General features: G+C 42.3%; 1 protein-coding gene across 3 annotated transcripts in view; it reads right to left on the bottom strand.

Moving 5' to 3' along the window:
- Positions 1–1,066: 1,066 nt before the first annotated feature.
- The window catches only part of acsl4a (acyl-CoA synthetase long chain family member 4a), an 83,035-nt gene continuing 70,318 nt past the window's right edge, over positions 1,067–13,783 (bottom strand). For all 3 annotated transcript variants that reach the window (XM_086000174.1, XM_086000194.1, XM_086000183.1), the window contains exons 9-17: positions 13,049–13,172; positions 12,548–12,619; positions 11,969–12,108; positions 8,783–8,955; positions 7,592–7,666; positions 6,442–6,630; positions 5,383–5,497; positions 3,374–3,531; positions 1,067–1,975 (exon numbers count right to left, since the gene is read on the bottom strand). In XM_086000174.1, coding sequence (XP_085856300.1) covers positions 1,818–1,975; positions 3,374–3,531; positions 5,383–5,497; positions 6,442–6,630; positions 7,592–7,666; positions 8,783–8,955; positions 11,969–12,108; positions 12,548–12,619; positions 13,049–13,172 — 1,204 coding nt within the window. In that variant the 3' untranslated portion in view covers positions 1,067–1,817. The remainder of the gene's footprint in view (positions 1,976–3,373; positions 3,532–5,382; positions 5,498–6,441; positions 6,631–7,591; positions 7,667–8,782; positions 8,956–11,968; positions 12,109–12,547; positions 12,620–13,048; positions 13,173–13,783) is intronic.

Raw genomic sequence — 13,783 nt, 5'->3', positions numbered from 1 at the left:
TAGAGGTAATAGGCCATTTGACATGCAAGTTTTCTCCCCCTTCCCCCCACACCCATGCGCGCATCATTTTTTTTTAAACAAACCAAACATTGGGAAACTAGTTGTTTTTCTGTCAGATTTTCACTTTAGAATTACCAGGTGGCCTCCCGAACCACCACAACACTCCCCGTTAATGATATGCTAACAGTGTAAGTTGGCTTGGAATGACGGAGGTGCGAGAATCTCCCTTACAGGCTTCCACATGGATAGGAACAGAATAGGCAAAATTCACAGTAGGGTAGGGAAGTAAATAGCTGCCAAAACATTTTAGACCCAAGGAGTGAAGATTTATTGTGACAACCAAAGTGTTCCCCCCATGGATATTATTACAAGTGGTTTGCTACAGCAAGGCTACCTGAAATGGACAATTAAATAGGTTAACTATCTTGGAGGTATTTCTCCTCTTCTTCTCAAGATGCTGACTCATACTTGGATAATGCTGCACAGGCGATAGTTGCTCTCCAGTATGTCTCTCAAGTGGTCTTTGTAAGCGAGAGTCTGGACAGGGTGTTCGCATCAGTGCACGTCAGTCATTACGGCCAAGTCAAGTTCTGTCCTCACTGAGCACCCACGCAAGTGCACTGTCTACAGGAGTCACTGCAATGTGACCAAAAGCAGAAACCCCAATTATTGTCCTTCCAAACCCAGAGGTGTTCTCCGTATCTGTGGCCCGCTAGCCACCAGCTCAGCCAAGTTCCGCTAACCCTCTTGTTTTCTAATAGGGTAATTAGCTGCAGAAAAGAGGATCACTGGGTGAGGAGTTGGTGCAAAGCTTATTTACAAAATGAATAATTGAGGGACTCAAGTGACACATTTGAACAAAGTGTGGGCTTTTGCCAATGCATTAAACCCAGAGATTGCAGTACAGGCTATAAACTCATTCCAACACAACACTTAGTGGCTTGATTACTTATGTCTTCAAGTAATTATGACCACCACAGGGTCTTCTGAAGACCAGAAGGATTGTTGTGCTACAAGAAGTTAAGTGGATACCACAGCATCTAGGACACAATGTCAAATGCATTCCTACAGGAGAAAGGCCAGTGAGTATTTTATTACTGCAGTATTGGCAAACTACACAGCCACTAGTTATCATGAGGACAATTAAAGTTGTCTACTTTTATATAATAACTTTCAGCAGGTTCATGTTTTAAAAAACAATATCCATCTGTGATCATGACATTTAAACAATGTTGACTGTGGTACAAATAGGAACAAATGTTCTATGCATTTAAGAACCAAAATATTTTCAGCAATTTTCTATACAAACATGAAATAGTTCTAGTGCAAACATCACATCAAAAACTGGTGCCATCTGATTGGGGATTTGAATGGATCAAGTGCATTGGAAACATCGTTTTTTCTTTGTTAAAGAATGTAGGAAAGAAAGCGGGTGGGTGGGGTTTTTTACACTTATTTACATCAACAACAAATTCAGTTCTTGCTCCCCAGCACTTCCTGTATAACCAGCCAGTGGTTCTCACACAAAGAAACACACAAAAACACAATGGTGAAAACACAGTCCAAAAACCAACATGCAAAAGGACAATGGTCATTAGCAGAAGGTGGGTACATGGTGCAACCTTCAAGAAAATGTCCAATTGCTTGTTTTCAGTTCAAGAGTGAATAGAATGGAGAATAACCATTAGGTAGAACATTGACCTTTTGGTTGCTTAATTTAATGTTTAAAATGAGTCACTCATTCACTGTCCTTTTAATTTACAGATGCACTACTTCTCTGCAGGCACCCGAAAAAATCATCCAGGGCTTTGAAGGGTCTACTTTCCTCCATACATCCTCTCAATGTCAGTGAGGTAGTGGTTCTTCAGTTCTTTCCGCTTCAGCTTGAAGGCGTCTGTTACCAAACCTGTCTCTGGAGTCCATGGCTCTGGGCTCAAACGCACCTTCACAGGGACTTCAAACTTCTCTAATTTACCTGTTACCAAAAAGTGTGTCAAATCAGTAACATCAATGTATGTGCTACTTATACTGTATAGCAAACTTATTATCTAAATGGAGAGAAACTGCAAAGTGCTACAGTACAAAGGGATCTGGGGGTCCTGGTGCATGAAACACAGAAGGTTAGTATGCAGGTACAGCAGGTGATCAGGAAGGCCAATGGAATCTTGGCTTTTATTGCAAGGGGGATGGAGTATAAAAACAGGGAAGTCTTGCTGCAGTTATACAGGGTACTGGTGAGGCCACACCTGGAATATTGCGTGCAGTTTTGGTTTCCATATTTAAGAAAAGATATACTTGCTCTCGAGGCGGTTCAGAGAAGGTTCACTCGGTTGATTCCAGAGATGAGGGGGTTGACTTATGAGGAAAGGTTGAGCCTCTACCCATTGGAGTTCAGAAGAATGAGAGGCGATCTTATTGAAACATATAAGATTGTGAGGGGGCTTGATCGGGTGGATGCGGTGAGGATGTTTCCACTGATGGGTGAGACTAGAACTAGGGGGCATAATCTTAGAATAAGGGACTGCCCTTTCAAAACTGAGATGAGGAGAAACTTCTTCACTCAGAGGGTAGTAAATCTATGGAATTTGCTACCCCAGAGAGCTGTGGAAGCTGCGGAAGCTGCGACATTAAATAGATTTAAAACGGAGATAGACTGTTTCCTAGCAGATAAGGGAATTGGGGGTTACGGGGAGCGGGCAGGGAAGTGGACGTGAGTCTAGGTTCGGATCAGCCATGATCCTATTGAATGGCGGAGCAGGCCCGAGGGGCCGTATGGCCTACTCCTGCTCCAACTTATGTTCTTATGTACCAGGTTTTTAATTATCTCTTCCCCCTTAGACTCTCTCTCCAACAAGCATATCTCAAACTTGCTCTCAATTACTTTCTACCCTAGAGGAAAGAGGCTGACCCACCCGTCCCACCCTTCTCTCACCCTTTTTGAAATGACTCATGAAAATCAGGAACATCGAATGTCATGTCTACACCCCTCCCCTTCCCTGCTTTAGCAGCTTCATAGCAAGGCACTGACACACCAACTTGCTGTGCCAAGAAGCCACCAAACATTGTGTTCTACATCTTAATTGAGACATTACGCACCCCAGTAGTTTGAAGAAAATGGTATTCAATTAAAGTTAGAACACGTCATTTGGACTGTCATATGCATTTTAAAAAGAGCAGTAACTGATGACCAAGATGTTGAACAAATTTTTCTCCTAGTTTTGCACAGTTGTCTATTTTCCAGCACTGATCATATGTTCCAATTAAAAGCAAATTGAAATACACATGTACATTGGACGTTCAAATCTGCTCCATTTTTAAGCAAGCTGATTGGTCAGCTGTACTCACTGGTCGCCGATTGGTCAGCTATACTCACTGGTCGCTGATGCTTCTTTGATCTCCCGCAGCACCTCGGCCTCCATCTTGGTATCGTTACAAATTTCCTCCCACGTTCCCTGAACTCGTTTCTGCTCCGCGAGGGCAGTCAGTTTCTTCTGATTGGGTACCACAAAACTAATCACATAAGATTGCTCACTGTGAAGGGAACATGAAAGTGGGTTTAGGTTCAACCACAAGGCGTGTGCTAGAAATCAGGATCTGATTCTTAATTTGGTTTCCTATTGCACACATTAACATTTTTTTTCCTTTACGCTTTCTGTAATTTCATCAGAGAGACTGACAAGCTTGCAAAATTTCTACCAACTGACAGAAATATAATTGTCTTGTAGCCTGTGATCATTCAAATTTGTAATACTTTTTTCCCCTTCCCGAACTGGTGACTGGAGCTCACCAGGCTTTAAATCATCCCTCAGTCGAGATGATAAATGGCCAGCAACCAGACTTCCTCCAATGCCACTCTAAAAATAGGCTACTAGAGTGCAAACATTCTCAATCTCCTGTGTTGAGCTATAGATCAATAAATAAGTCATGAGTGTGAGTGAATGGCACCTTATACTGGTACTCTACCCCTGTAAGGGCGCAGGGAGTTGATGATAAGACAGATGATGATGTGGGAACCTTTTAAATCCTAACTCAGAATGCATTTATATAGCTAGAAATGTGCAAAGTGTCCCAAAAAAAACTGTAAAGTGGTATTTGGGTTTAGTAACCACAACCTTTAAGAGACATGCCAAAAGCTGCAGAAATCCTGTTACATACTGGCATTTACTAGATCACTCATGTCCAGCTGACTCAATACAAGAAGAGTTAATGCCTCTTTTAAAGATTCTTGTTAATGAAAACATATACCAAAGGCAGACTAGTTGTGTACACAACTGTAAGCAAACTGTACAAGGCCAGCTTGCACTTTACCCATCTCTGGAACCTCCTCCAGCCCTCCGAGATCTCTGTGCTTTTCCAATTCTGGCCTCTTGTGCGTCCTCGATTTTAAACACTCCACCATTGGCGGCCGTGCCTTCAGCTGCCTAGGTCCTAAACTCTGGAATCCCCTCCCTAAGCCTCTCCGTCTCCTTAAAGATGGTCCTTAAAACCTACCTCTTTTTGGTCATCTGTGCTAATATTTCCTAATGTGGCTTCGTGTCAAATTTTGTTTGATAACACTCCTGTGATGCACCTTGGGACGTTTTACTATGTTAAAGGGGCTATATAAATGCAAGTTGTTGCTGTTGCTTCAATGGCCTTCCTGGCTAACTTACTTCAAATGTCTATTCCCTTGCATTAGGAACATAGGAACAGGAGTAGGCCATTAAGCCCCTTGAGCCTGTTCCGCCATTCAATGTGACCATGGCGGATCTGCCACCTAATTCCATATACAGTACTAACATGGGTTAACAGTACTAGTCAAATTTTCTATTTACTCAGTTTTAAAAATAATTGTGTACTTTAGCTTTTTAATCTTTGCCAACTTTAATCAAACCCCTTCATAATTTTGCTAACTTCTCTTGGCCACCAGTCTTGTTGCTCTCCCTCTCACCCCCAATCAGAACAATCTCAATTTCCTTAGCCTTTCTTCAATTTAAGAGTCGTGAGACTGGATATCATTTTTCCTGCCCAATTCTGCACCCCACCAAGGACAATATTATCCTTCCTGTGTTATGATGGCCAACACTGCACACAGCGCTCCAAATGAGGTCTAAACACTGCCATACAATAATATTATTTGCCTCTTCACTGCACTGAACCCGTAACTTCTTCCCTGGTCAGGATGGTGCATGACTGTTCCATTCAACACAAGTTCCTTACTCTCATTAAAATTATTTTATATTTATGCCCATTGATTACATTTGCCTTTGGCTGGCCCGGTTTCCTAAAAAAAAAATCCAAAATTTACTTAACACCTTTGGACACCGGACAAATGGAAAAACATTGTAACATTGCAGATTTTAGATCATAGTTACGGGATTGTGGTAGAAATTTGATCCTTACCTGTTTGCATATGCACAGATGTTATCAATGAGGGAACAACTCTTTAAGGCAGACTCAACCTTGCCCAAAGACACATATTCTCCAGCTTGTAGCTTAACTAAATCTTTCTTGCGATCTACAGAACAAACAGTTACATCGTCACAAAGTGAGTTCAAACTCATGAAAACCTACATAGGGAATGATGGATAAGTGATTAATACTGTAGCTCCAAACACTAAGCTAAAATGAAAAACACAGCCAAAAGGAGATTTCAAGGCAGTAATCACATCCAGGTGTTCAAATGAGATCAAACCACAAGAGCAAAACCCAGGCAGTGTATAACTAACAGAACCCTAGGGCAAGATTGCAGCCTTGAAAAAACTTTTCAAGTACCTCATGGTAAGGAGCCCACTGGCAGTCAAATTTGGCAGTCAAATGAAACTGGATAGTTCTTATACCATTAAGAGTAAAGTAATTTGAATAATGCGCTCTCGGTGTAAAGTATGCCAAAATCCAGCAAATCTTCCCACTGAAATCACGATTTTCTTCCCTTCAGCCAGCACCTTCAGGAGAACAGAAATGGGAGTGCCAATCCACCAGGGATTCAAAGTGACCACCTAGACAATGACCATTCTTCTTCAGCTAGTCTAGACAACAGTTGGCATGGTGTGCAACAGGGAGGGGCATCAGCACTAACCCAGCTTGTATATTCACCCAAAACCCCCAAAAACAAAAAATAAAAACCCAAAGCAATACAGCACGGGGTAGTGATCAGCAGCAGACACCCATGGCTGACCCCCTGGCCACAGGGGTCAATTGTAGCTGCTCATTGCCACCCTGGGAAAATCAGCTAACTCAGCAGAGCCCAGGGATGGATCCCAGGGCTGCCTTGGTCTGTATATACCAGTGTGTGACACTGAAACATTCAGTCCAGGGCTAGCAAGGGAACCACAAAAGCAACAGATATTTTGCGAAATTCAAAGTTAAAAAAGGTGTCCCGTACTCAGTCTTGGGGCTTCCTCTTCCCAAACTCAAACCCAGTTCTCCCATTCAGGTTATACCCTCCCGTTGTGAACTTACCAATTATCTGTAAGCAGCCATCTGGGTGGAATTCGCCAACATCTCCTGTGCAAAACCAACGCTGGCCATTGTTGTCCTCAAAAAAGTCATCATTTGAATGATTTGTTTTGAAGTATCCCATAGCCACATTTGGTCCACCAATCAGAATTTCTCCTCTTGGATTGGGCTGGTCACGAGTGGTATATCCACCTACAGTTTAACAATGAGGATCAGCAAGTACTCAACTCTTTCTGAACCTTTCAGAAGTTCATTGTGGATCATTCAAAAAACACCCAGGCTGTTCACTAATGTACATGTGCAATTCCTCATAATATAGTCTTACTCAGTGTTTCTATAAACTGCAGCTAAAAAACTAAAATGGCAAGTTAGCATCACAATCCATTTCATTATTTACTGTACATATATAAAAAATTCTTCTGATGACTCACTTGGAAAATGCACAGCAAACCGTAGTACTGACTGTACCGACCCAGAATGGCCCAGTTCATCCCTAGCCTGTGCCATGTTTGCTGATCTCAGCCTGGTGGTGGTAGGGGGTACAAGAGGCTTCATAGCCCCTGGCCATGACAAGGGAAAGGCAGGCAAAGTTCCTGCACCTGATCATTAACCAGTGACGCCAGCCAGAAACACAGGGGATCTTGTGAAGCGAGGCATCGGATTCCACTGCGATATCTTTTCTTGCCCCACTCCTACATGGTTGAATAATCATAGACTCATATAGCACGAGGAGACCACCATTCGGCCCATCGTGCCTGTGCTGGCTCTTGGAAAGTCCCAATTGGCCCCACTCCCTTGCTCTTTCCCCATAGCCCTGCTGTTACCGGCACTTGGGCAAGGTACTAGAGGCTGCCACTTCTCATGGCACCATACTCTGTACCTTCAGAAGAGGAGGGAACAACACTGGATTTATAAACATGATGATCGACTATGGAAGTCATCACCCACACAGAGCTTCTGTACGACTGTCACGATATCTTTCTATCATTCCCTTCACAAGTTCTGCATCTAATATGGAAAAATACACAGGCTAATGTCGATCAAGGGGCTTCAATTCTTGCCGCTAATGATAGTGCCAAGACATTTATGCTTATTCCAGATGAATTGCACAGTCGACCCACGATAAGTTCACAGGTAGATTTTGTATAAGCACCTTCTTCCCAGTCTCTCAGCTTGATTTCACAACAGATCAGTGGGGCTCCAACTTTGCCTGTGCTGTAGTCCAATACTAAAAATTACAAAAATACCATGGTTAGATTTTGGAATCCTTTCAGAAGTGCGAGCCACAAATTGAATAAATGGCGCCTGAAGCTACGTACATTTGCACCCAATCACAGAGTCAGTGGTGCTGATAAATTGTGCAATCTCTATGCATGCCTGTACACCACCAGGTTTCCAAGCTAAGGCCTGCATTATGCCCATGAATATCAGTTTCCTCTTTCCACTTGAATGGATTGGTATTTAACAATGCATTCCTCTTGTTAAAGCAGGTAAGAATTTCCTAACGATAATTAACAAGCACCGTCAATTCACTGGAAAGGTTGAAGCTTGTAGCAGCAGGATGATGGTTTAGTGCAATCTAGTTATTATGGCAATTGCGTTTAAACAATACATTTGTGTAAAAAGACTAATTTCTTTTTTAAAAAGACTTCAAAAAACAGTTACTGAAAAGACGCTGAAGCTCAGTTTAATAGCTTCATTTTCAGAAGTTCTCCTTGGCCCAACCATTCCATAGACGGAAGGCATGGAAAAGGGAAAGATGCTAAATACAACGGCAGCTCTTGGAAAAGTCAGTGGGAAATCCAAAGTACTTGGAACAAATCTGTGCTAACTGCATAATAATTATTGCTTGTGTGTGTTACCCATGGTAGAAAGTCTGAACACCAATACAAGTATTCAAACCCCTTCACCAAATACTCTATGGTGGGACCACTCGTCAGCATTGGCCAGCTCGACGTGAATTGATCAAAATGTTAGGCTGTCTTTCTTTCAGACGTCGACTGACCTGCTGGGCGTTTCCAGTGTTTTCATATCTGCTCTGTTTAAACACTGAAAAGCCGTGAGGTAGAAACTTAAGTTTCCAAATCATTATGGCATTTTGCTCAGCACATTTAAGTTTAACACAACCACTAGAAGAATGATAATTATTTAAAAGAAAAAGTTAGAAAAAATAGCTCTGATTAATCAGGCTAATAGCTTCAGCCAGTTCCCTCCAATTCCACTTTATTCCCTGAAGTATATTAAATCTCCCCAATTAGCTCCCTCGGGTCACTTCTCTTGCCCTCCTAGAAGCAGCTGCCACTCCTCACAGAGCATGATTTTCTTCGATAGCTCAAGCACTCACCTTCAGTGATTGATCCAGCCCCACATGTTTCAGTCAGGCCATAACCTTGACTTACTGGACAGCAGAAACACACATTCATAAACCTTTGCGTTTGTGAGGAAAGAGGTGCCCCTCCAGAAAGCATCATTCGAACGTTTCCTCCCAACAGGGATTTCACTTTTTTAAATAATATCCTATTATAAACACAAGAAAAACCCTTAAAAATTGGTGTCTCAAATGTTATTTAGTATTGCGATTCCAAATACCCAAAACTGTAGTACACAACACACACATCGACAGGCACGTATACTTTTTTCCCCCCCTAGCACATCTATAAAGTTTTATGAAGTACGGTTTCATGAAATACTTCTGGGGGAAAGAAATTGGTATTTTAGACAAAATGGTGACGTGTGTATTTGGAATAGGTAGCTGACAACACATTACAAAGCTCTCTTGGCCAGAGACCCACTTTGCACCCTCTGTAAACCTGAGCTCACCCAAAAGTCTGCTGCCTGTATCTTGACTCCTGAGTTCTGTTCACCCATCATCCCTGTGCTCGCTGATCTACAGTGGCTCCTGGTCCGGCAATGCCTCAATTTTAAAATAGTCATCCTGGTTTTCAAATCTCTCCATAGCCTCGCCCCTGCCCATCACTGTAACCTCCTCCAACACTGCAAACCTCCGAGATCTCTGCGCTCCTCCAATTCTGGCCTCTTGAGCATCCCCAATTTTCTTCGCTCCACCATTGGTGGCCATGCCTTCAGCTGCCTAGGAATTCCCTCCTGAAACCTCTCCGACTCTCTCTCCTCCTGTAAGACGCTCCTTAAAACCTACCTTTGACCACCTGCCCTAATTTCTCCTTATGCGGCTCGGTGTCAAGTTTTGTCTGATAACGCTCCTGTGAAGCGCCTTGGGACGTTTTACTACATTAAAGGCGCTATATAAATACAAGCTGTTGTTGTATAAATTAAAAACCTGACAATCAGAATACAGCGATTCCATTAAACTATAAACATATTTCCAAACAGCTCCTTATAATCTATCATCCACTTTTGTTAGTATAATTATATTAAAATACACAAGATGTAGATGACTGGAAAAGTGAGCAACATTTGCAGAATTAGATTCCCTCACGAAAATAGTTGACGGGTGCTATCGTATTCAAAAGCAGCCATGAAATGATACTGCATTCAGATTTATTACTGAAAAAGCACAAGTTTGTATACTCAGTAGAGAGCCCCATAGTGGGTTAGTACGCTCACCCACAACAGTCTGGGTATGAAAGTAGCAGAAATAACAGAAAATGCTGGAAAAACTCAGCAGGCCAGGCAACATCCGTGGAGAGAGAAATAGAGTCAACGTTTCAGGTCGAAACCCTTCGTCAAGACTGAAAAAACGCAGGAAATGAAACAGATTAAAAGGCCAGTTTGGGGGTTGGGAAATGGGGATGAGAGAACAAAAGAGAAGTGAAGAGACATTAAGAGGTATTCAAAACCAGACGAGATGGTGAGAGGACTAGTGGAGACAAAAGACGGCTCTAGATTAGGTGTGAAATGCGCTGGCAGAATGAGAGACAGCTGCCATGTGGGAGAGAAAAAAAGGGTGGGGGGGGGGAAGGGCCAAAACAAAGGTGTGGATAAAAAAAATGTAAAAATGTAATGGGGGCCGAGGTTATGATCTGAAATTGTTGGAACTCGATATTGAGTCCGGAAGGCTGTAAAGAGCTTAATCGGAAGATGAGGTGCTGTTCCTCGAGCTTACGCTGAGCTTCCATGGAACAATGCAAGAGCTCGAGTACGGTGAGGTCTGAGTGGGAATGGGGCGGTGAATTAAAATGACAGGCGACCGGAAGCTCGGGGTCACCCTTACGGACTGAACAGAGGTGTTCCGCAAAGCAGTCACCCAATCTGCGTTTGGTCTCCCCAATGTAGAGGAGACCACATCGTGAGCAGCGAATCGTGTGCATTCTGCCAGCGCATTTCACACCTAATCTAGAGCCATCTTTTGTCTCCACTAGTCCTCTCGCCATCTCGTCTGGTTTTGAATACCTCTTAATGTCTCTTCGCTTCTCTTTTGTTCTCTCAGCCCCATTTCCCAGCCCCCAAACTGGCCTTTTAATCTGTTTCATTTCCTGTGCTTTTTCAGTCCTGATGAAGGGTTCCGACCCGAAACGTTGACTCTATTTCTCTCTCTCCACGGATGTTGCCTGGCCTGCTGAGTTTTTCCAGCATTTTCTGTTGTTATTTCGGATTTCCAGCATCCACAGTATTTTGCTATCATATGAAAGTAGCAGTCTTGGAGTGGCACTGGAAGAGGCCTGGGAGCAGCATGCCCGGGGGTACATGGTTTGAAGATATCAAAATTTAAATTAATGTAAAAAAATGAAGAAAATAACAAAAGGTAAATTCCATTAGAAATAGGTACATTGTAAAGTGAAAAGCAGAGGGGTTCCAGTGAAAACTCAGAGAGGACAACTTAAGTTTGTGGCAGTCACCAGAGTAAAGCGCATTCAGACATTGAACAAAAATGAGGTCTGAAATGAGTTGGTCCTGTTTAAGGCTAGGCACTGCGCAAGTTAGGCCCTGGTCAGCTTCCCTAACTGATTGTATTCGTTTTACTTTGCCCAGGCTAGTGTTTCCACTTAACGGAAAAAATCACTTGCCAACAAAAGTCAAGCAGAAACAGAATGCGTCATTTGCTTGTGGGTAGAGATGGAACAGCATATTGTGTGTAGTGTGGCTGAACTTTCCTCACATGAACACAACTATAAACCCCTCTCCACATCTGGCACAGGATCATTAAAAATGGTAAGAGTAGTCAGGGCATGGAAGCCCTCCGTTTTCATCCCAGTCCCTCAGTCTCCCCATGCAGCAAGAGTGTGAACATCTCTAGGTCTCTGCCCAGGCTGGTGCGAGTCAATGGCCAGAAAGTTTGTCTAATGGAAAGCACCCGACCTCCAACAACGCCACATCAGAAACTTAGCACCAGTGGAACAGGGGTGATGGTGGGGTGCCAATGGGGACCAAAAGGGTGAAATCTATTTGCATCTCACCACCACAATGGCATCCAGCTCCAGTTTGGCATCAAACTTTAAAAAAAAAGGGCAAAGGAAGATGTTCTAGTTTTGGTGATATTTAGCCTACTCAAAGCAATGAATGGCGATGAAGTTTTCGCGAGATCCCACGGTGAATTGCCCTGTTTCCTTACATGTTACAGAGGGGTGCATCGTAACCTCGCTTGATCTGTTCCAATTTGTAATCATAACCTAGTTTGAACATAGTTCTCTGTATGTAGTTCATCTCCTGCACCTTGCTCATGACGTTCTTATAGATTCGGTCCATGATTTCCTAAAAGATAAAAGCAGACGGTTATCAAGGTGGTGAAACATCCAATGGCATAATGGTTTTCGCCTCCTCTTCCCCACACCCGTGGTCTGTAACTATAACATTGGATCAATTATTTCCATGTTCGGTCAGCAAACCTTCAATTAAGTTTCCTTTCCCTAACATGTTATGAATGAAATATGAAACCAAATGTGAAAATGAACAGTAATTAGAGATCGCCGATATTTTCTAGACCACCTATTGGATTACGATTCTGCACGCCAAACTGGTAAATCAGAGCCTACTTAAAGTAAACTAAAGCTTTTGAATCCACACATCCCTGTTCCCTCAAGCCCCGATTATTCTTTTTGTGCATAAATACAACTGGAGCTGGGTTTACTAAAAATTACAGTCCAGGTTGAAAGGGTTAAGGTACATGTAAAAATTTAGACTATTTACTCACCGGAACTGCTGCCATCAGTGTTGGCTTCAGGATGGAACAATCGCCTTTACTGCCCTTTTTGATTTTAGTTGACTGCGAAACAATAGAAAACAAAATTAAAACAATGGTGCACTGGCGACACACCCACTTGTTCAACACTACATTCAGCCAAAGCACAAACTGAAGCAGTCAGTAAATTAAATAAATGCAGTAACATACCAGCTCAGAAAGAGTGCAGAGCAAGTGTACGGGTACCCTTTAATGGGTATTGTGATCAGTGAAACAGAACCTCCCACTTTAAATAAAAGTCATTTACGCTGTTTGAATAGTATGCGATTCCATTTATTATGTGCAAGCAAAGTTGTTCATTCTCCCTTAACGCTGTTCAACGAGAAACGTATGAAGCGATCTGTAGCTTTATAAAACCGTTTTCTACCAGGAACTTTATGGTATAGTCTTACAAAAAAACCTCTTCTCCAGAGTGGTTGAGAAGCCCTTTAGAAAGTCCGAAACATTGCTCACCTGGTCAGACAGGGTTTGGGGGGACGAATAACCAACTCGACAGCCATAAGCAACACAGGAGATTTCTGCAGTGAGCTCCAGCACGTGAGCTAATGGCAGATATCCAATATACGTATCTTTGGGTCTAGAAAAACATATTAATTTGGCATATTTAGTAAACTCGACAAAGGATTGCTGCTGAAACATTCAATTTGTTCAGCATAAGAAATTAGTTTTAGCCCCAAGCAATTTTGGATTTATACAATGCAAGACTTAAGTAATAATTCATGAAATTTGTTGAAGCTTGGGGGCTTTAGGTCTCAAAATTTCTGAGAGCTTTTTTCTTTTCTTTTTAAAAAAAGGAACACATCTAAAAAACTTGAGGATAGCACTCCCTCAGTACAATAGCGTCAGCCTAGATTTTGTGCTCATGTCTCCGGAGTGGGACTTGAACCCACAACCTTCTGACTCAGAGGTGAGGGTGCTACCCATGAGCCACAGCTGACAACATAGATACAGTTACACAATGAGTTCCAGAAATAATCAGAGAGCATGTTTTTATATCTGAATGTTATGGACTTAAAAAAAAAAACCAACAGGTGTTTAGGTGATGTATTGAAGTGAATGGAAGGTCAAGTCTAGACTTTAAAGATTTATTTTTTGAAAAGGAACAAACCTGCATTCATTATCTGCAAAAATAAATGATACATTTCTCGAATTTTAAACTACACAAATTGGAAACAAGCACAGAAGACT

The sequence above is a fragment of the Somniosus microcephalus genome, chromosome 1 (genome assembly GCF_052327205.1).
Source record: "Somniosus microcephalus isolate GS21.2 chromosome 1, FLI_Smic_1.0, whole genome shotgun sequence".
Classification (NCBI taxonomy): Eukaryota; Metazoa; Chordata; class Chondrichthyes; order Squaliformes; family Somniosidae; genus Somniosus; species Somniosus microcephalus.
Note: the sequence above shows the minus strand (reverse complement) of the source record. Positions and strands in the feature narration are given on the sequence as shown.